The sequence below is a fragment of the Agelaius phoeniceus genome, chromosome 3, assembly GCF_051311805.1.
Source record: "Agelaius phoeniceus isolate bAgePho1 chromosome 3, bAgePho1.hap1, whole genome shotgun sequence".
In the NCBI taxonomy this organism is placed as follows: Eukaryota; Metazoa; Chordata; class Aves; order Passeriformes; family Icteridae; genus Agelaius; species Agelaius phoeniceus.
The window spans coordinates 16,631,633-16,653,980 of NC_135267.1; the positions used below are offsets into that span (position 1 = coordinate 16,631,633).

General features: G+C 33.6%; 1 protein-coding gene across 1 annotated transcript in view; it reads right to left on the reverse strand.

Annotated features, from left to right (window-relative positions):
* The window catches only part of EYS (EGF-like photoreceptor maintenance factor), a 792,123-nt gene that overhangs the window by 329,040 nt on the left and 440,735 nt on the right, over positions 1–22,348 (reverse strand). The window contains exons 30-32 of the mRNA XM_054630570.2: positions 11,651–11,775; positions 7,900–8,024; positions 4,354–4,606 (exon numbers count right to left, since the gene is read on the reverse strand). Coding sequence (XP_054486545.2) covers positions 4,354–4,606; positions 7,900–8,024; positions 11,651–11,775 — 503 coding nt within the window. The remainder of the gene's footprint in view (positions 1–4,353; positions 4,607–7,899; positions 8,025–11,650; positions 11,776–22,348) is intronic.

Below are 22,348 nucleotides of genomic sequence, written 5' to 3' on the forward strand. Positions count from 1 at the left end.
AATTAATGGAAGTAAATCCAGTTAGCTGCTGTGTAATAGCAGATGTGTTGTTAACATTCATGTCTGGTTCTGCTGGGTTTTGTCTTTCAAATGTCTTTGTGAGCTCTACGATCCACATACATTACAAAAATAGAATATTCAAGGCAATATTCAATTTCTTTGCCAAAACCAAAAGTACAAAGAAGCAGAATAGTACATATTAAGAAAAGGAGAAAAGTTTGCATCCTATCCCAGAATACACATCTAAAGCAGATGGTGCAATTTTTCTTCATTTATTACAGTGATACGGTTTACACAGATTAATGAATGGATAGCTGTAGGTGTGATGAATCCCACTCTTGGTGACTAACTAGTTACTTGCATAGAAGTAAATTCTAAGAGTCTTTAGAAACAATGTCTGAAAGGCAATTCTGTCCTAACCATTACATGGTACCACAGAATCTCAGGATAACTGAGGTTTGAAGGGACCACTGAAGTTTATCTAATTTAACCTCACCTGCTCACAGTAGGGTCAGCTACAACAGGTTTCTCAGGAAATTGTCCAGTTCAATTCTAAATATCTCCAAGGATGGAAACTGCAATCTCTCTGGACTTGTTTCAATGCTTGACTGCCCTAGCAGAGAGAGAGAGAGAAAGAAAGAGAGAAAGAAAAGAGAGAAAGAAAAGAAAGAAAGAAAAGAAAGAAAAGAAAGAAAGAAAGAAAGAAAGAAAGAAAGAAAGAAAGAAAGAAAGAAAGAAAGAAAGAAAGAAAGAAAGAAAGAAAGAAAGAAAGAAAGAAAGAAAGAAAGAAAGAAAGAAAGAAAAAGAAAAAGAAAAAGAAAGAAAAGTTCCCTGCATTCAATTTGTGTTAAAGGTTGCTTATTGGGCAATTACTTGGTGGCAGAGCATGGGAAAGTGAAAAAATCATGCAGAATTTCACAGAGTGCTAACAGAAATATGGTTAAGAACTTAGGTCATCCCCTCTGGTCACATGAAAGCATTTCTATAAAAATAAATATTTTTTTTCCTAAGAATAAATGTATTTACAAAACGTTATTTGCTGCAAGCAATATCATGGCAGTTGAAAAGCACATCTGGAGACCAGATCAAAAATATATTTTTCTGCAAGATATATCTCATCTCTCACAGCCCTTTACTAGAGATCCCTCCTACTCTAAGGTATCTTAGAACTTGCTATAATGTATTTACCGATTGTCATATGAGAATAGCTATTCTAAAATATATGAAAAGTATGTAGTTCCCATTTTTCAGAGACTGCAATTTATCCAGGTCGGTCCTCAGTATTTTTTCTCAAGTTTTAGTAATAAAGGTTATTAACAAATACACAAAATCTGTAATTATAGACAAGTACAACAGGTTTAACACCTCGACACATTTCTTCTACTATGGATTGTGTATGAAAGATTTTACTCATCCAAGAGCATTTCTCACTTAGCTTTTTAATAATCTCATTTCTTCCACTAAAAAAGACATAGATTTGCTTATGCATCAACATAAGGGCAGCTATTACTTTTGGGGATGCATTTTTGTTCCTTTTCTATTTTTTCCACTATAAAACCCAATCAAACTAACAAAACTCCCCAAAACAACAACAACAACATCAACAAAAAATGTAAATAAAATTCCTTTTAGGTCATATGATCAGTTGGAAATCCATAGTGGTATGCTCAGACAACTTGACCTCTTGACTACAGGCACAGTATCAGGAGGCAGTTCTGGCAGCATGAATTTGATCTGTGTATTTATGTTTGTGTACTGAGAATGAAATCTATTTAGACAAGCATTCACAGGAAAATAACTGTATTCTATACCCAACAAAAATGGTTTATTTGTCTTTTGGCACCTTTATACATATCTTTCCTGGTCTGGAAATACTTTTTCCCCCCTAAGTGCTTTAAATCAATAATATAAAGTCATTTTTTCCAACACAAGCCCTCAAGCAAAGAATGAAAAGCAAAAAAAAACTCTCCTTGGCTTTATGGGTATTCATTCTGTTTTATAAAAGTATAATATAAAAATGTAGACCAAACGAATCAAAATTCCCTAATACTTAATTCTAGAATTTTTAGGTTTTCCTGTGTCTTTTTAATTCCCTGAATTTATTTCTGAAATGTTGCAATGTTCTAAAAGTAGTGCTGCTTTTAAAAAATGCAGCCATCATTTGTCTCATTGTGAAACGAGAAGTGACAAGTTAATTGTACTACATACAAAAAAAATTACCTCAAGAGATATACACTTTTCTCTGTACCAATTTTACATTAAAAATGTTGATTATACTTATATACTATATACTCATATACTATAACCTATACTATAATGCTATAACTATGTACTCAAGAGGTAGAAATACCTCCTGAGTCTATATGTAAGTATGATAAAAGAAACACCTGAAATCCTGAAAAGATTATTGTAGTGAGGTGAAACTTGTGTTGCTGATTTCCTGTCAGCATTGCAGCAGCCTCCAACCTGCTCCTCCACTGCTCGAGTAGCCTGTGTGGCAGAAGGTGAGGAATAGCCATCTGTGTCAGGTACAGCTGCAGGTGCCATATCAGCTGCTGCCTGGTGACAATAAATCTCTTCCAAGCACCTGGAAACTTTGACAGACACTTTTATCTTTGTATAAAAACACCCCACCACCTCAAAAAGGTTCTCTGAATAGAAATGAGGAACTTGACAGAACACCAGCTGATAAAGGCCAGAACCTACTCCACTGCAGATGTTGTGTGCAGTCCAGGTAACAGGGTGTACTCATGAGTTCTTTATTAGGCACAGCAGTCATTTGTTTCAGTACAGTATAGCTAATATACTTGTATAAGGCAGAACTTGAAGCAGGATAACAGGTATGTAAAAATAAATGGTTTGTCATTAAAATTTTACAAATTTCTGTTTGCACAGATGTGACTTGTGCCAATAAAACCAAGTAGGATATCTCATCATTAGGGGTTTCAAACAATGACAACTTTTCAGTATCCATCAGTAACTTTATACCTGAAGGTTTTGTAAGAAGAAGATATACATAAGAGCACTTGATCAGATTGTTTTAAAAATATTTTAAGAGTCTCACGTTTACAGATAGATGTGTTTTGAACTCAGAACTACTGTTAACTATGTCAGTGAAAAGTCATTGTTGAGATACACTACTCAGCTGAATGTTTCAGAAAGTACCCTGATTTCATGAAGGACTGATCTCCATGTCTGGATCATGCAGTTTTGTCTCCAGTATTAGTTGAATATCCTCTGTGGTCAGCTGTTTAACATCACCTAATCATTTTGTCAAGTTTATGTTTGTCTCTTTAAAGAACATAAGTGATGAAAATGATGATTATTAGGAGACAGTCTTTGAAGAAAAATAGTCAGACAATATCAATCGAAAAATGGAAGATGAGTATGCAATTCTTGTGAAGGAAAAGGCAGAATAAGCAGTTCAGTCAATCAATCACTCAGTCGATCCCAAGAGAATTATGTAAACCAAAACCCAACATTCTCTATAACTCATTCACCCAAATAAAAAGCAAAACAAAATTTAAAAAAACCAAACCAAAATAAAACCTAAAACCAAACAACCCCCCCCACCAAAAAACCCAACAAAACAGGACTCAGCTTATTTTTTATACAAGTAATCACTTTGAAGATGTGTGTAAGCAAAAAATTCTGAAACTATCTGTAAAGAGAATGCCTGTGTAATACTATTTTTAGTAAAATGAAGAGGCCACAATGTAGATACAATCTTCATAATAAAATGTTGCACTTCTGTTACTTTCGACTTTTTTGTGAATGTTTTAATATAACAGGATAGGCAAATTATGGCATCCCAAAAACATCACTGCAAACAATAAGAATGGCAGAGACTTTGAGAGGCTTGTCCAATATGTATTTTAGACTAAAAACATCTAGCTGCACAGAAAAAGAAGCACTCAGAAAACATGTGAACTAGGAAAAAAGAATCAAAGTCCCCATGGAGTAAGGCAAATTATCTTTCTCTCCTGCTGACTAGCCAAGGAAGAAGGGAAGATTGGCATTAGAATCACAGATTACTGAACACAATATGAGGCATATGAAATTGTACACTCTGGAAAACTGAAAACCCAGGTAAATGAAAGTGGAGTTTTCCTTATTGGATGTGAAAGATGGTGGGAAAAATTCTTTTGAGAGAAAAGAGTAATTTTGCAGTTACATATAAATGCAATTAAGAAAGGATGTTGCAGTAAATACAAGAAAAATAGAAGGGAATACATGAAATAAAAAAATCTTAATAATTAAAATTAATATATCTCCAATATTCTTACCATTTTAGAAGCATTAACAAGGAAAGAAGTTTGATATATGCATTGTTCAGAAGCTGTTTCTACTCACCTTGGGACACTTCTCCTTCATGTAAATCAGGAGAGACATGTTTAGACCAAAGTTCCATAGACACAGCCAGTGCTGATGGAAGGTCATTGTCTAAAATTTCAGCAGGAAACACTTCAGCCACTTCACTGAGAATTTTCTTGCTTTGGGGCACGGTAGGTAAACAGGTGATATTGTTTATTCCATCAACACAAAGAAACCCAGTGGAGCAGGACTGTATAAGACAATCATTGTAATTAAGCTCACAGCTTCGTCCCTGAAAGAGAGTTTTCAAAAAAAGGACATTTTTTGAAGACACTTTACATTTCATAGTGACGTTAGTTACAATTATTGCTTTCTTTTGATTCTAAAATATTTTTTGCTTATATTAAGCTGTTTACACTTTCAAAAGGAAATACCATCTGGAAAATATTCCTTAACTAATATAATAGTATAGTTGCATATTTTAAATTTTAACTGAGTAACGTTTTGACTCTGATTATCAAGAAAATAATTTCTCTACAGACTTGTAATTGCATAATATCAAAGACAATGTTGTTACCAGTATTAAAAACTGGTTAAAATAATGATCTTCATGTAGAATCTAGGTTTGAAAAATACTTTTTACAGAGGACTTAGCTGACTAAAAATCTATGGCTTGCTCTGACTTGCAAGCTAATGTTCTTTCCTTTTGTACACTGCAGTCCATTGTTTGTTGTCTGTTGTTACCAAATCTGCACACAGCTCCCTGTTAATACCTTGCATTCACAGATAGCGCTTAGAAAAGAAAAAAATATAGTGGCAGTCTCAAATTGGACCAGGCATTCATTTCCTATTTTTTTATGAAGAGTAACAATTCATGGGAAGTCTGAAATATCCTCCCTAGTAATAAAGCAAAAATGATCATATTCAGTGGTCTGTAAAAAAGGCAAGGAATAATTATGTGAATTAAATACATTCTTGAAGTGTGAAATAAATATATTCTGAAGTCAGGCCTGGATTCATTTTATTTTCACTTCTGTTGCAGTGAGCTAATAGACTACGTGAAGGGAGACAGCGAACAGCTATCCTAGAAGGATACTACATATTTTCATAACTATTTAAAATATGTACATTTCATCCCTGAAGACATACATCTCTTACAACATATCATCAGGATATTATTTCTAACTGAATCTTCTCCTGCAATTGGAGCACATGTTAAAAAATCCAAGCCTTCTCTAGAGCTCAAAAAGCATGTATTCATTACACACTTTCCTTCAGACAAATACTTAAAAAGTCTTTCATGTCTACATAGCTAACTATTTACACAGAACTTGGGACAACTTGTATTTTATGAGATCTCTTTCAACTCTATTACATTAATTTATGATATTAAGAAACAATAGGAGGGACAAGAGAGAGAGAGAGGAAGAAATGCAGGCATGAAAACTGAAATTACTTTTTTTACAAGTAGTATAAATTATTCGGGGTTTAAAACAGAAGAGGTTAAACTGATGGGTTTTGAGTAATTTTGATACATTCATGTTTGTTTCAATCAACTTCTTAATTTGTTTTGGCAAGCAGACAAGCTATCCAGTAAATTCATGGCATCTTATAAAATCACTCACTGTGTCAGTATTCCAAAGCACAAAGGAAAAACAGGCCAATTAATATGTCAGTTCCCATGCATTTCCTTCTTGCTCTTTTCTAATTCCACACATAGAACAAATGATCAGTTTGAGCAAGCTCATAATCGTTCTTAATCCTATAAAACTTATGTTTCATTCTGACTTTCCTGTGACAGATTAGTACATTTTTATGACTACTACATTTAATGGCAAAGAGCATTTGATTACGATTTTATGACTCATAGAAACAAAGCAGATGTGGATAACCTCCAGTGTGCATGAAGGGTACATTAAGTATCCATAGATAAATTTGATAGCACTGAAAGTGCCTGTAAATGCTTTAACAATTTCCATGCAGGGGGATGGAATAATTTAGCTTGTGCAGATTTGTATTTTAAAGTAGGTATATATCTATAGATGGTTCCACTTAAAAAGTAAACTCTTATTTCATATACCACTGACTATGCTTTTCTTCTGAAAATTTATGAGAGATTTCACAATCTATGCTTTATGATCCATACTTTGGGTAACAGTACAGACACAGACTACAGAAGATTTACATACACACTGTAGCTGGAGTTCTTTGAATACTTATTTCTCTGTGAGTTTTGCTGTTTCCACTCCATACCTACTCATGCTTAGGAATCAGAACCCATTGGGACCTAACAAATATACCTCTTGAGGTGTTTAGACCATAACTTCTTATCCTTGACACTGAAGATAGGTATATTAAAAATGTTTCTGTGGTGGTTCCCCCACCATGTTTTCTTACTTTTATATTCCTTCCCAAATCATAGTGGAATTGGAGGCACTGAAGATGGAAAGATGAATAATGGAATAAAAAGCAAAGATGATACATCTTAAATTTCACATGCTTCAAAGGCTTGCTACTTTTCCTTCTGCAAGGGCTTGCTTGCTCTGCAACATAATGTACAATTAATACTCAAGCTATGTACTAATAGAGAAACTGCCCCCATGGGTCAAATATCTATCTAGCTCCATCATCAGTGACCTGTTAATGAATACTTTGGGAAGAAAACAGGAAGAAAACAAGCAGAGCTAGCATCTGGTAACTCACCAAATATACCATTCTAACTTTTGACAATAAGTAAATCAAAGACTCCCTGGGCCAGGATAACATTCAGAAGAGTAATTTGAATAACAATTAATCTATCCTCCTTCTAACCCATTTTTGGGTTTATTTGTACTTCTGGTCTCTACAGTGTCACACAACACTGACTTGTACCAATAAATTTTGCACTAATTTAAAAAATAATTTCTCTAAATAGATTTTAATCTTTCTCTCTGGTGATTTTATTTGGTATTCAGAAGTTTTTTGGGTTTTTTTTTGGTGAGACATAAATGGTACAAAAAATTGTGAACCTGATCTTCTCCATTACAATTGTTCATGTAAGATAAGTATGAATATTTAAGGAAAAAATGAGATTATTGTAACATAAGGATCAACTGTTTTCTGTATAAAAAGACTATGGCCTTCAAGTGATGTATCCTTCATCACTACTTGACATTGTTTTGAAAGCCAATCTGCTTTAGAAGACAAAAAGGCAGCAGTTACCATGCTCTGTGGGAAGTATCAATGTTACCCATACTACTCTGTAAAATCCACCTTTCAAAAATGCTATTAATTTTTATGAGATAGTTTTTCCTTCTCAGGATAGTCAGTAAATTTAGTCAGATTATTTGCATTGTTCAGATCTATTTTTACCTACCAAGCCCTTATGGTAAATACAGACTTTACAAAATTGTAGACAAAGAGTCACTGGGACAGCGAGAAATTCCTGGTGAATTCCTTGAACAAAGCATAAGTCACTTCTCTAATTCCATTTAGTTCAAGAAGTATATCAACAATTCTGAGCAAGCTTAAAAAGAAAAAGTATTTTCTGTGCAGTGTTGAACAGCCAGGTAAAAGGAAAGATAAGAAAGAATTTCAGCATCTCACCACAAATCCTGGCTTGCAAAAACAGGAATAACCAAAGCTGGGCTCCTTCTGAACACAGATACCATGTATGCAGGGGTTGGATATGCACTCATCAACATCCAACTCACAATGGAGGCCTTCCCATCCTGTCAGAAAAAAAAAGCAAAGCAAACCCCAAAGAAACTCATTAAAATCTACATCCATTTACTGAGTGTCAATGGAACAACGGTATGGGTAACTATCATCCATTCTCACATATATGGAGATATATATTATGGGATGAATATGAAATTTTTGGGCTGTGGTTTCTCAGAGTAGAAAAAAGTAAAGGAAAAAAAGTTAAAAAGAGAAACTCTGAGATTATTGTACCAGATCAATGAGGAGGACATTTTCTGAGCAAATACTTTATGTTTGAACTCTATGAGATTCTGTCTTCTCACAGTTCATTAGTCAGATTACTGGATATTTTATTGATATACATTTCTTACTAAAATCTCCTTTATTAGTAAGTGCACCATAAATTAGAGGCTAAATTCTCATCTTGAAGCTGTGTTTTAGGTCATGTAATTTAAGCCTGTCCCGAACTTGCTCCTTGTAGACTATGTTGAAATGGAATCAGTCCATTTGCTTGGTAAATACAAACCCAGAACTCTGGAAAATATGGCTAGTTAATGAAGACCACCGACTTTCTGCCATGATATTCCCACTGCGCATTACAGATTTGATTTTTCTCCATTTTACTATTGCTAAAGAAGCTAAAAAAAACCCCCAGCAACCCCACAAGCTCCCTAGCAGTCTTTGGCTGCTACAAATCTAGTTGCCACTGTTCAGACTTTGCCTCAGAGTATACATCAAATGGATTCACCTGTTACATTCCAGTCTTGCTTTAGTTGCCCTGGTAGAAGAGCAGCCTGCCCAGTTAAAGACTTAACCATGAGCCTGTTATTAATTCCAACAGCTGCTGTTGTTGCTTTTGAGCTGTCTGAGGTGCTGTTAGAACACAGTTTACATCTCTCCTTGCTGCTTCTGCACCTGAACAGCCTGAAGCTGCAGGCACAGAACCTGAACGTGCATCTATTATTCCAAGGGTATGGGGCTGCTGCTGGGACAATAGCTGACAAAACTCATGATCCATTACAAAATGCATTTGTCAGAGCTAAATCCATTCCCTTTCCTGGTATCACATGCTGTCACCACATGCTTCACTTTGTTCTCTGGAGGTTTTTGGAAGGCTGCAATCATCTGCCTTGTTCCTATTTCAGTCTTGGTACCATCCCTTTTCCATTTCATTAAATTACAACAGGGAATCTGTTGAGGGGTCTATCAGACTATCTGCCCAGTTGTCTCCCATTGTTGCCTTTATAGACCAAAAAATCCCCAATCCCAGCTCCATATTTCTATAGGTGAAGCTAAGAAGAGAAATATAAGATCTATTATATGTGAACAGTCAAAGCCTGCAAAAAATGCCAATTTTTTCCCTATGTATTTCTACTTTTTCTCTCTGGATGATTTTTTTTTCTAATTCCTTTCTTCAGATGTGCAACTTTGAAAAAAGTTTCTCCTCTCAAAGGTTCCCCTGCCTCTCCAAATTCAACTCTTTTCAGAGCTGTAGCCTTCTCATCTCTTCAGCCATTTTAGAGACTTAAATAACACTGAAAAATACCATATTAATTAAAAAAAACCTCCTCAATATATGTAAAAATTATGTATACACTTAATGCATGTGTTTTTTATTCTGTGTTTTTTACCTAATGGAAGAGTGATTTACAGATCTTTCACCCCTACTAGCACATGGTATTATTAAAAGGAATATAAAAGAAAGTCAGCCATGCTTGGGTTGGGAGGTATTTAAAACATGTTAGCTGTAGGAGTGAGTTCCAAAGCCCCGAGAACTTTCTCCTACTTATACCAAGAGTTTCCATGTTGCACAGAGACAGCAATCTCAGTTCTTAGCTACCGAGCAATTTTTAAATGTCTAGATTAAAATATCTTTGATGTATCATTTTAATAAGCTTTAAAAATAAGGAAAAAAATGGACTTGGCAATGTATTCTGTGTGAAGCACTTTAATGATTAGAAAAATACATCTTTAAGTTTTTAAGTCATTAATATTGGTGGAGGGGGATATGGCCATATGCAGTACCAGGTGGATATGTAGTACTGAGGTTAGGCCATGACTGATTTTTTAAGATCAGAGAGATCTTTATTATCATGAATTCTGCATAAAAAAAATCTTAAAAAATCACTCATTGGTTCATACATCAGAACTATAGTGTTTTTCTGAATTATCAAGTATCTCTTTGACATTAAAAGAAGTTGTTAAAAAATATTAAGCTGTAATCAACATAGTCCTACTCATAATTAGCCTTTAGTAAGCCAAAGATACTTAGATTTGTCTTTTATTTCAGAAAATTATTCCTTATTATCAATTAAATAAATTAATAAACTGCCTCGTTAAATCTCATTATACACATGCATGTATTTGCTTCAGTATCTTCCATACTTTTTTGAATAAGATCTCTTACATATAGTTTTGTAAGCTTCATTAATTATTCAGAATGAAAAAAAAAGCAAAATTTATTAATATTCAATTTGCTATGTGCTTTCTTTTAAATGTTGAACAAGATTGAGTAGAAAGACTCTAGAGAAGTGTAATATATATATGGTCATTTAAATTCAGGAGAGTTTGCTAACATGTTTTTGCTTGTAAATTGAAACCAAAAATGTGAACATATTTTGGCACAAAGTAACTAGATCAGATATATGGAGATAGCATGGGTTAACAGAATATTAATCATCCAGAATATATCTAAATTATCTCTAAAATAACCAGTAAGAAAACTCGTTCCAGTACTATCACAGAAATCATTCAGCAGTGGAAGTGAGTAAAATAGTAAGTAGATTTAAACTGAAAAATTAGAGTTTCAGGAGCCAGGTACTTAAATATTTCTTAATTTAAGAGTAATTTATGGAGCAAGATCCTACTTATGTATATGGATTAGAAATCCTACTTATGTTGAGAAATGGCTTTTTATTAGCAGACATGACAGGAGATTGTAAGTAGTCCTGAACAGATTAAATTTGTGATTGCATGACAATTCAGACTGACTGTGACCTTTGCTTTTGTAAAATTTTGATAAATATTTGTAAAATATTTTGATGAATACTAAATCTCTTATATTTTCATAAACCACTAGACCTGTTTTAGTTGATCTCTGTCAGAATTAGGAAACAGTTCCCACTTTTTAAGCAAGTGCCTTTTTTTCATTCTCTTTATAATATTTAAAAAAATTTCTCTTAATCCCGGCCAGCAGAATAAGCTTGTAATCTTGTATTGTAATACCAATAAGGTATGCCTTACAACACCAACACTAAGGATAATAATAAAAATCTTAGTTAAAGTCTTCAGAATTTCTTCTCAGTCAATCTCATTCTATAGGTAGTGAAATTACTTTGCTGTTAAGCAGTGACTATTTGACAACTTAGTCAGTAAGTTACATTAGTAAAGATCATAAACAATAAACCTGGGTCTAGATAATACTTCAGACTCCCTCAGTGAGCTGGCCTTAATTTGAAGGCTTTCTCATATGCTTACTGGAGTAGTTAATCCTCTTTAGATTTCATTCAAAAATCTTGCCAAAGAGATAGCATTTTTGCAGCTTATAGTTCATATATAACAAAACAGCATGATATGGTTTACCAATTTTCTCACTAGTAACACTGATAATTCAAAACTAACATTGTTTAAGATTGCTCTGTCATATGGCAGTTACCTTGTTGACATTTACAAGTGTATCCATTGATATGATCAGCACAGGTTGAGCCATGTAGACAAGGTGATGAATTACACTCATTAATTTCTATTTCACAAAATTGTCCAGAAAATCCAGCAAGACACCTGAAGAAAACAACATTTCAAAGAGTTATACTATGCATAAACATCATATAAAATAGATCTTGTGTGGAAACAATGTGTCTAAAATATGTGCATTAATAAGACATCATATATTACTTTCTGTTTCAAGGTATTTTACTGGAACACTTCCAAGCTTCATGTTGTGATACATGCTGATCTTGTAAGGGATTTATGATAGCAAAACCCGTCCAAAAATTTCACATGTGGACCATAATCAAGCATAACAGTCCCAATTAGAGTGCACTGGTTCTATCAAGGTGAATACAAACCTTTCTTTATGTACTCTTGGGAGATTGTCTACTAAAATAATTTAGCTAAGTAACTGCAGCCTATATTTGAAAAACTGCCTGCTGACAACTGTGTACTATCAAATATAAACTACAGCATAAAAGCTAATCTTCAGGACCCAAGCTTTAATTATTATTTAGGTATAAAATATTTGTTTTCTTAAAAAAAAAACTCTTCTGTATTTTTGCGGTTGTAAATTCTATGTGATAACTGATATCAAAGTAGTTCCATATGATTTCAACATATAGCTTACAAGACTTACAAGATGTTTAATGAAGTGCAAAAATCCTTCTAATCTCATTATTAAAACATGTCTTTGTGTATATACACACACAGTTTTATGGATATATGCAAATATGTTTTAAAAAACAGGGTGCCATAATGGTTTTAATAAAACTTACTCTTTTGAGATGTGTTGTACATGGATATATTTCACATGAGACAATGTTTTCAAAAACTCCTTTTAGTAACTGGGTCATGCACACCTTGTATGTTGTCTTGGGTCTACTGAAAAGCATAAAGGCTTTTGTCTCACTTAAGAGGGAGATGAGTACATTAGCAAAGCACCTTTGAGTAAATCCAAGTAGCCATGTCACCTACTCCTCAAGGCACCACATTGAGTGAATTCAGCATTTATAATTAGAAGGAGGTACCTGCAGTGCCTACCTTAGCTTTCCAGATTGTGAAGCAAAAGAGGAGGATGGACCATGAAACACATGTGTGAGACACCTCCTGAAGGATTATTACACTATGTATCAGGAATTATACTTTGGTTTACTTTTGCTGTGACTATTAGACTATGTTTGTTTCATTTCATATGGAATACACTCTGGGTAATGACAATTTGGAATCTACCAAGAAAATAACAACAGCACAGATTTGTCAAAGTCTACATCAACTACAGATGACAGCTATGGCATACTGCTTGGAAAATAAACTGAAGCACACACTATTATTTTTCAAATATCTAATCATAATATATGAGACAAAAATCATGAGAAATGCTCCTTAGTGAGTGTGCCATAAGCCCACCTGTTTTTTGGTTGAAAAACATTTAAAAAAATTCACTGCGAAGATACAGTTTGGTCCATTGATCCTATATGTAAATGTCAAAGCCCAGTAGTTAGAACACAACTTCACATGCCCAACATTAATCACCCTAGCACTCTCCTATGCTTGGTGGAATAAGAAATGCAGAGGATGATTCTGCTCATGGAAATCTTAAATAGTTTTCTTCATATACCTTTGTTTTTAGACTGTCTACAGAGCATATTAATGAAAAGAAAACGAAAAGATCAAAAAAAACCAAATTGAAGGGAGAAAATTTTCCCAGATATGAAAAGGATGGAGACAATATTCTACAAGGGGAAAAAGGCAACTAGACACAGGGAATACTATGCCAGTTTAAATTCAATTTAACTTTAACTTTATGCTTTGGTGCTATTATAGGTATTTTATCTTAACAATAAAAAGCATTTACAGAATAAACTGGGAAAAATGTACAATTATGTAAAATATCTAGACAGAACAACTACATCTATGTGTATCTAATGTATATGAGCTTGATATTTTAGTCTGTAAAAGTCAAACATTGAAAAAAGGTCTTTTTAAGAACTCTCCTGTTGGCTGCTTCAGTGGGGCACATTTTTATATGTGGTGTGTATCCTTGCTGAGTAGTAGACACCAGTAAAGACTAGAACAGTCTTTACTGATCTCCTGTGGTCATAACTATTTGGAGCCAGAATGATTAGTGGAGCAGGTTGCTATAACTCCCATGGAGAATCAATAGTATGGAATCAGCTAGATATTGCAGGTTACAGCCTGGATGAACTCTGTGAAATTTCCTACTCTGAAAAGCTTGAGACTTCAGAGACTCAAGGCTCTACAAAGCCTTGAAACTTCAGAGATATAAACTATATAACTATGAGATATAAACTACATACTCTCACTGAGGTAGAAAAGTATATATATTTATATATGTGTGTGTAGATATAAATGTTTGGCAAAATAACCTATTTTGTACAGCAAGCTTTCCAAATATTTATTAAATTTATAATACCATATAAAGTGATTGTGGCACCACCAGAAATAGAAAAGTTTTGCAAATAGGACTTTGCTTTCAAATTGAAATTTAGATGAAAGGCTTAAACCCATGAAAGCACCTAGATATCCAGTATATCAAGTCTTACATATATCAATATATACAAGATGCCATTTTTCCAATGTCAGGCACTCATTCAACTTACAGAATACTTTAGAATACTAAAGTATTCTAATATTAGTAGAATACTACTATTCTAATACTTTGGAAGCATTTAGCATACTGATGTGTTATATTTTTTTTTGGTAAAAACTGAAATATCACAGTATTCAGTTTACCTCTGTTTAAAAAGCATGATGTGATATAAAAAATGCTTCATCACTGCAAAGACAGCCACGCTATTAACTAAATTATTCTGAGCAATTATGAAGCAACTAAAAGTAAGCTAAAACAACAGCTTATTATCAGCAGCTTTCACAAATTTCTCAAAATTGCAATAAACTTTACACTTAATTAAGAGTTTTAATGAAGTTAAATTTTCTTAGGATTTGACAAGCACTCCAATTATTTCTTAGCCTTTTATTCACTCCCACCTTCCTTCATATCTACTCCTCTAAAAAAAAAAAAAAAGAAAAGTGTTTTTGTTCTGCCTTTCTACATTCTTACTTCCTTTTTGTCATTTCTTCTAGAACATTGGAAGGGACAGAAACAGTAGAATTTAAATACAAATGATATTAGAAAGTTTAGGTGGGTATGAAATACAGTTCTGGTTGCTATAAATAGAAGTAAACATATCTGAAACACTTTGGAACATATTTCTATGTGTTGTTTGGGATATGAACATTCTACAAAAAAACCCCAGAGGCTTTTAGATAGCTTTCATATGAAGGTATGATCACTGCAAATCTTGTATGTTGATTACCATCTAATAGAAAACAATGTATGTCTTTATAAGTAAATACATATCTAAGTTTATCAGCAAATAGCTCCAAGGGCTTACCTAACAAAGTAAGCTAGTGCACTGGGAAGTCTGAGCTTTTAAACTTACAGGAGAATCAACATAAGATCAATAGTTTTGTTCTGAAAGGCAACAAAAAAATAGTGCTCATTTGCTGTAAGAATAATGCATTCACAATTTATTTATGACCAGTTATAGGGATGTTGACAAAGATCTTTCTCTTTTCTGTCATTCCCCGCAGATTTTTTTTTCTCATATAAGATGCTGACATACTGTGGTGCAAATATAATCCCTTTTATGTTGTGCCTTTATATCAATCATTATCAGGAGTAATTATCTTAATTTGAGCATATGCCAAAGCAACGGCTGAACAAAAGACTGAAAAGAGAGAATTAAATGAAGGATTTTGATCTATGACAATTCTTACTACAGTCACAGTAATTTTTTTCTTTGTTAGTATACTTTCAGCCTCAGAGAAAATCTAAAAAAATCCAAACATCAGCCACATTTTTCTCTACAACATTGATTTATATCCTCTTGTAACTCACTGCTCTTTGAGTCTGTTTTGTATCTCATCATTTGAGTCTATTTTTTAAACCTGTACCCTTTTCCTTCTCTCTCCCTCTCTTTCTTCATCTGCCTTGTGACCTTTTACAGCTTATGAATAATTTGTGTATCAGTGAGATATGAGGTTCAGAAAAAACATGGTTTCTACAACACAGAAGTTTATTAGGTTTATCTGGAGCAATGATTAACAGCAATTGTACTTAGAAGAGAATGTTTATGCTGTAACCTTTACCTGCTTATGTGACTCAGTCAACCTGGTAAAATCAATGAATTTTGTGGACCAGTCCACACTATGAAATTTTTTGGAGACATCAGTTTTTCTTTGTGAGTGTTAACCTTGATGACTTTGTTAATGTTTTGCTAATACCTCCAGGTTAGATAATTAGGATGCTGGGCAGAATAATAGACGAATGTGAAAAGCACATCTCCTGAGCAAATGCCTTAGCTAAAATTGTGTTGTAAATGTGCAATCTCTTTTGACATTAGTCATGATTTTTTTTCTAAATCTGCATTTTCTGTCCAAAATAAATCTAGTTAACTGCTCTACTGTAACAGGCCAGATTTGTCACTGCAAATTTACACTGGATTGCTATACATTATTAACAAGCTATGAAAAGTCACTGGCTAAATGTCATGGACACTGAGATATAGCAGCACCTTGGGATTCATATAGCAAACAGTTTAGTTTTAATCATCTTGGATCACAAGGTGCCTTGACATTTGCAAAGCAACTTTTTCCTTTTTAACTTCCAGTGGAATCACACCTCTATTATCTCAATCATAATTCTTAACTTCAAATGTGATAGAAAGTTTTACTGTCTAAATTAAAGAAGTGAAAAATCGATCAAACATGGACCTCATAATTCATTTAATCGATGCTCATATGCCAGCTTGGAAAGGAAAAAAGGAAGAGCAAGGAAAACCAGATAATTTAACCAGCTTCAGAATTATTAGAGACATTTCCTGTGAAATACATGACCCTTAGCACTACTGAGGCACGACCTTCATGAGAAGTATTAGCACTGCAAACTTCTGCAGAACCTTTATTATTTTAAAGAAAAAATGAGTAAGAGCACTGATTAATTTTAAATATATCTACCATTATAACATGATTTCTTAAAGCTTTAAATTTTTGGCAGGGGGGAATTTTTCTAGAGTGATAAATAAAAAAATTCAGTCTTTATCATACTTTACTCTCTAACAGCTAATCTTTTGGATAGTAAATTTCAATTTACTGGAAGCCAATGCATCATTTTTGCCCTTTTAAGTAGGGTTATTCACAGACAAAATATAAAAAACCAAATATAATTTTATTTAAGTGATTTTTTCTCTCAAGATATACAAGAACAAACCAAAATCCTGGCCCTATCAACATTAGTTTGAAAAATGAAATGTCTGATTTGAAAGTTACAATGTGACGTTCATAAAGTTTTGAATGTTCAGATCTTTTTATTTCTTTCAAATTAGTTGCTCTAATATGTGTGTTCTTTTTTCTTATCTTACACATCTGCCTGTCTATATTAGCTCAATACACACGTAAAAAAATTTGCCTCATAAATGAATATATATTCATATATATATGTGCAGTACTCTCATCAGATTACACAATGAATGACCACAACAACACATTCCTCATTATCCCTAAACCACCTGGGGAAAGGAGAAGGAAGTACAGGAGTTGGGAAAAAGGAGTGAACTTAAGCCTTTACAAAAGAGATCGATGGAAATTGGAGCAAAGATGGTTAATTTTTGGTTTTTTTGGTTTGTTTTTTTTTTTTTTTTTCTCCTGACCATCCTAGTCTATTTGAAATTGGCAATAAATTAAATTTTCCCCAAGTCAAAACTTTTAGCCCGTAGTTCCCTGTGTTTATTTAGACCTCGGAGTTTCTCCACCTTATTTTCTCTCCCCATCCTACTGAGAAGGAGTGAAAGAGCAGCTGGGTGGCACCTGGTAACTAGCCAAGTTTAAGCCACTATAAGGTTCTATGTTTTTTCAATGATTTCTACATAAGTAGAGAAATTCTCAATTTATTTTCCTACCTCAAGAATTAATTCTGTTTATGACAATTAAGACAAGGCCTCTTCAGGGTTTGCCAGAACCTTGGTAAGGAACCTATCTCAGAAAACACTAATATAACATGAATTTACTCATTAACTGATCTGTACTTAAGACATATTCTGTAAAAACTGAAAAATCAATAAATAACCTTAAAGCAGAATTATAAAATATAATTCTCACGAGTTATTTTGGTTTGTTTTTTCTTTTATTTCTCACAATATCACAGTTTATTACTATACCATTGAACTTGTTCATTTAAAAATCTATTGGCAGTAGAATCTGTTATAGCATTCTCATTTCATCTGTCAGGTTACTGAAACTTTTGCTGTATTTGTTTCATTAAAAGTGAGATTAATAGCTATGGGTGTGTTACTTTGAAGCTGATAGAATAGTCAGAGAGGAGGTTTTTGTAATTATCTAATAATGGCCAAGCTCCTCATTGCTTTAGAATCAACTTTTATAGGCAAATCACTTCAACTGAGAAACCTTTTTTTTCAAATGTTCCACTATTCCAAGCTTTGCATCATGCATTTTAAACTTTCATAGTGAGCTTTACCATGGCCTTCAATGAACACAAAAAGTGCTGGACAAGTCATATAAATAAATTTAGCTTGGTAGTCACTGGCAGGTTTTACTGGCTTCAGATTTTGGGTTTTTATCATATTACACCCAGATGCAGGAATTCCTTAAGAAACACTGAAAAAAGGAAGGTATCACATGAAAGTAGATTGGCTGCTGTGTGGTCATCCATCCAGTCTGAAGAGTGTGGATGCTGATGATGAAGCAGCAGACAGCCCAATCAATGTGTATCATGTTAAATAAATACATAAATAAATAAATATGTGCTCTACTGCTCTTGGAGTCTGAAAAATTGAGAAGAGAAAAAAGAACATTGACTTCTGTGTGCACATGTGTGTGAACTCAGTGATTTCTGGGATCCTATGTTGGATCAGCATGGATCTTTTTGGTACTGTGGTTTCACTAATGGGTTAAACTAATTGTCTTCCTAAGAAAAATGGCTCTGAGTTCAAAGTAATATGAGTCAGCTGCCTTATCACTAATACTACTGAAGTTTTCTTCTCCTGATGTACTTTGAAGCATGTTTCTATGGAGAGAACTTGAGAAAGCAGCCACTAAGGAATTTACACAAATCTCCTGAGAGCTTTTCTCAGATTATTATCTCTAAAACCCTTCCCAAAGGTGATGCTGTGATTGTTAATTTTAGAACACTGACAATGAAGCTTTCCCCAAGCTACAAGTGTAGCATATCATATTGCCTTTTTTATTACCTTTTCCTCCTCTGTATTCTCCTTGGATGTGCTGTCTAGAATGAAGCAAGTTTATTTACTCTGAAGAAAAATTTCCCATAGAATGAAGTAAAAATACATTATAGCTCTCCATGGTGGTCAGGAAATGGTTTTTTTGTAATTTAAAGAATATTCAGTAGATATCAAAAAGAAAAAATAGTATTAGCATGCTTGAGTATATATTTTGTTTTAAAGGGTATCCCACTTATTCATCTAAAGTTCTGTTCTTATCATTTCAGAATCAGAGTCCCCACTACAGATCTATAATCTGAAATAACAAGATATATCTTTTTTTCTTTCTGTTGTCTTTCTTAGATTATGGGAGAAATCATTCCATTATTAATGTAATTTATAGTGGTATGAAAATAGTTATTGTTATTAGTGAAAAATTAATTTGAAAAGAGCAGTATCCTATATAGTCCAAGAATCCCAAGTTCAGATCTTGTAAACATTCTGGTTCTGATAGTCAGGAACCTCTCCATATTCATCATTAGTTCATATTGGATATCTTTGTAAAGGTAAAATGAATTTTAAAAGTGTAATTCATAGTGCCATTCTTTTGGAGAACTTCTTTTAGAACAGGAGCTACAAACCACAAGGTTGGAACTTTATCCATATGTTAACTTTTAACAGGTTCATATTTTCACTAGCATGAGATCTTATCATAGGTTTACAAGAGCGTCTCATTGGTTTAAAGATATCAGACCTTTGATATATAATTATAAATGTATAATTACCTATGATTTATACTCACAGGGGTAAATGTTAGAAAGAATGAACTGATACATCATTCCTTACTTTGTAAGGAATGAAGGAAACAGAAGAAATTTATTCTTTATCCCCTTGGAAAGGTGACCCTATCAGCATATTGAACTGGATATACTCTAGTGCAAGGCATCTTTCTGCACGCAGGAGGAATGTTGCATGTAAAACCCCAAAACAGATTCAGATTGTTTAAAAAGGATTGGAGTTGGAAGATTTGCAACTTTTCATCTTTCTTTTTTTCAACTTTCTAAATCTTTCTTCTTAACTTGTAAAAGAGTTAATAGAACAGAGAACTAATTATGTCTACAGAAAAAAAGAAAAAGACCATGGAATCAAAGGACAGTTTTAAGAGCTTTATTCCTGACTATAATAATATAAGTGCAATGTGGACTATATAAAACTATTTTTTAACTAATCTCAACACACAGTGTTACCCTGGAAATTTTTGACACTTTAATTAATTAAATTCATTAATGTATGTCAAATTAGAGTCTTTATTTTCAAAGAATATTTTGGGACAATCACAACAGATACTAAACATTTGCCAATAAAAAGTTCCATTCTTTCTAAGGTCATTCTCATTACAAGAGACGTTAAACTTTCTCAGTCCACTTGGATTCAGTCTTTATTTTCCCTATGAGAAAAGCAGATTTTACTGCCAGTAAAAGCTCCCACTGTGCTTAACATGGACGTTCTTATTAAGTGATAAATTATGTACTTGCTAAATCACAGTTGGTGGGGTGTGACAACGTTAAAGGAAAGGTTAATCTGTGGAATATCAGGCTACAATGAATACAGTAAAATAACCAGAATGCCTAAGCCTTGATAAAAATATATTAGAGCTAAGACACTCCTTTCTTTATTTTATTAACCTACCCAGTTGGAAACTATATGCATTTTTTCACACACCAGTAGTGTGGGCAGAATTAAAGGAGGAGCAGGAATGTGTGTGGGTGTGTGTGCTCGTGTCCTTGTAGAACTGATGAAAAGCCACCATTCAGCTGTTTGCTAAAATGATCCATATTTGCAGTGAGATTTCATACAGAGGAAAGCTAATATCTGGTCAATCCTTTCTCAAATATAATCTCTCTAAGCTTTTTACTAATAATCCTTATACATAAAGGAATAAGTTAAGACAGGTCCTTAGTTGATGTAAACTCCCATACTATCAGTCTTGACATACCTCTCTGCTATCCAGGCACTCATTCAAACTCCAGGATACAAAACCACCAGATTAATATCAGACACTATTTTCCTATTCTCCATTTACTTGTCCAATATTCTTGGTTTAAATTAGCTCCTGTGTGTGTGACAGTGTGCACATGACTGTGTTGAGAACCATTCACATTAAAATGAAAGATTTTAATTAATAGAGTTTACCAAATCAGTAAAGAGCTCACAAAATACTACAGGAGAACAGGAGAAGGGAGCTGTTAAACACAGTTAATTCTTCTGTTGTAAATGTTCTGTACCACTTTAGTTTAATTTTTTAGTTATTATTTAAGACCTCTGCCCTTCCCAACTCTGATAATACAGATAAAACAGTCATAGTGCAGAATTGTGAGCACCTCATTAGCAGCCTGCTATTTCTTGTCAAGACCAACCTCCCTACTCCCCATAGTTTATTGCTAGAATCCCCAGGGATCATTTCACAGGGGCTGTCTCAGCTGATTATTACTGTTAATCATTTTGGCTGTGAATTGTTAAAAAACAAACTGAAGTGTAGTAAATTCCATTTCAGCATATATTCTCAGTTTTTACAAATAATATCAACACAGTTCTTCCTGTGTCTCACTTTTGTAGTCGTTTAGTTCAGTAAATATGGTATTGCTGAACAAGAAACCACAGGGTTTGTTCTTACACTTCAAGGCTGTAGACTGGAGCTTATCAAGCCTGATTTGTCTGGACATGTGTTCTTGCCTGGAGCTTTGTTTTAGCTTTTTTAGGTCTAGTAGACTCATATCTAATTTGAGTTTTGATTTTCATTGTAAAATGGTATGCTGATATGTCTCTTTTTATAATAATTCCAATATAGCTCAGACAGTGATAGCAAGTACTATTCCAGTGACACTTTTTTTTGTGCATAGAATAAATTATGGACTATTGTAGAACAAAATACTGGATAACAGTTGAGATGATACATTTGAAACTGTGTGAAAATGTCTTTAGGATAATAAAAGATAAAGTAATAAAAACAAGCTTCCAACATAAATAAAACACACTTTCATTAAAAAATTCAGCTGTAACACAGAAAAGCAAAAGAAGCAAGGTATAGGACATGTTAGAAAATGCTTAAAAATGTCCCCTAGTATAAGCCCCTCAAGTACAAGAAAGAAGAAGCCCCCACTGCATTCCCTTGGCAAAGGATTCAGGATGACAATGCACCATAACTCCTTCTCCCTGAATGAAACAAATGGAAGTATAGAGTTTGTAAGTTTCAAGCCTTAAACTATTATTATCATGATTGAAATTCAGTATTTGGATAACTTGCATGGTAAGTTTTAGTGCTTCTGTAACTGGATTCATATTACATTTTTGGCAAGATTTATGATTCCAATTAGATCTACAGT